We start from the raw sequence: 421 nt of genomic DNA, 5'->3' as shown, positions 1-421 counted from the left end.
TAATTCTCAGTTTTCTCTCTCACTCACTCTTCTCTTTCTTTCTCTTCTTCTCCATCTCCCTCTCCCACTCACCCTCTCTCTTCCTCATCATCACTCCAACACGACCACATCATTTTGCAGAACTCCACTCCCTCTCCTTTTCCCTCTCTCCCACTGCCACTCTCCTTCTCCCTCCCTGATGGTGGCGGCAGAGTGCTGGGTGTCCACGCTGAGGGAGAAGAGGAGCACGGGATGATGAGGTGGTGGTGGTGGTGGTGGTGGTGGTGGTTTTAGTGTTGTTGCCGATGTTGTTGTTATGGCTTTTACTACTTCTACAATTACCGGTATATGCTGCTTTTACTACCACAGCTACTACTGCCACTACTAGTACTACTACTACTAATAATAATAATAATAATAATAGACTAATAATAATAATAAT

The 421-nt window shown here is 45.1% G+C and overlaps 1 protein-coding gene across 1 annotated transcript in view; it reads right to left on the bottom strand.

Moving 5' to 3' along the window:
- Nucleotides 1-204, bottom strand: part of LOC135112234 (uncharacterized) — a 48,711-nt gene extending 48,507 nt beyond the window's left edge. The window contains exon 1 of the mRNA XM_064026471.1: nt 73-204. Coding sequence (XP_063882541.1) covers nt 73-113 — 41 coding nt within the window. The 5' untranslated portion in view covers nt 114-204. The remainder of the gene's footprint in view (nt 1-72) is intronic.
- Nucleotides 205-421: the final 217 nt, after the last annotated feature.

Source organism: Scylla paramamosain, chromosome 23 (genome assembly GCF_035594125.1).
Source record: "Scylla paramamosain isolate STU-SP2022 chromosome 23, ASM3559412v1, whole genome shotgun sequence".
Classification (NCBI taxonomy): domain Eukaryota; kingdom Metazoa; phylum Arthropoda; class Malacostraca; order Decapoda; family Portunidae; genus Scylla; species Scylla paramamosain.
This window is presented reverse-complemented; position numbering and strand designations above follow the sequence as displayed.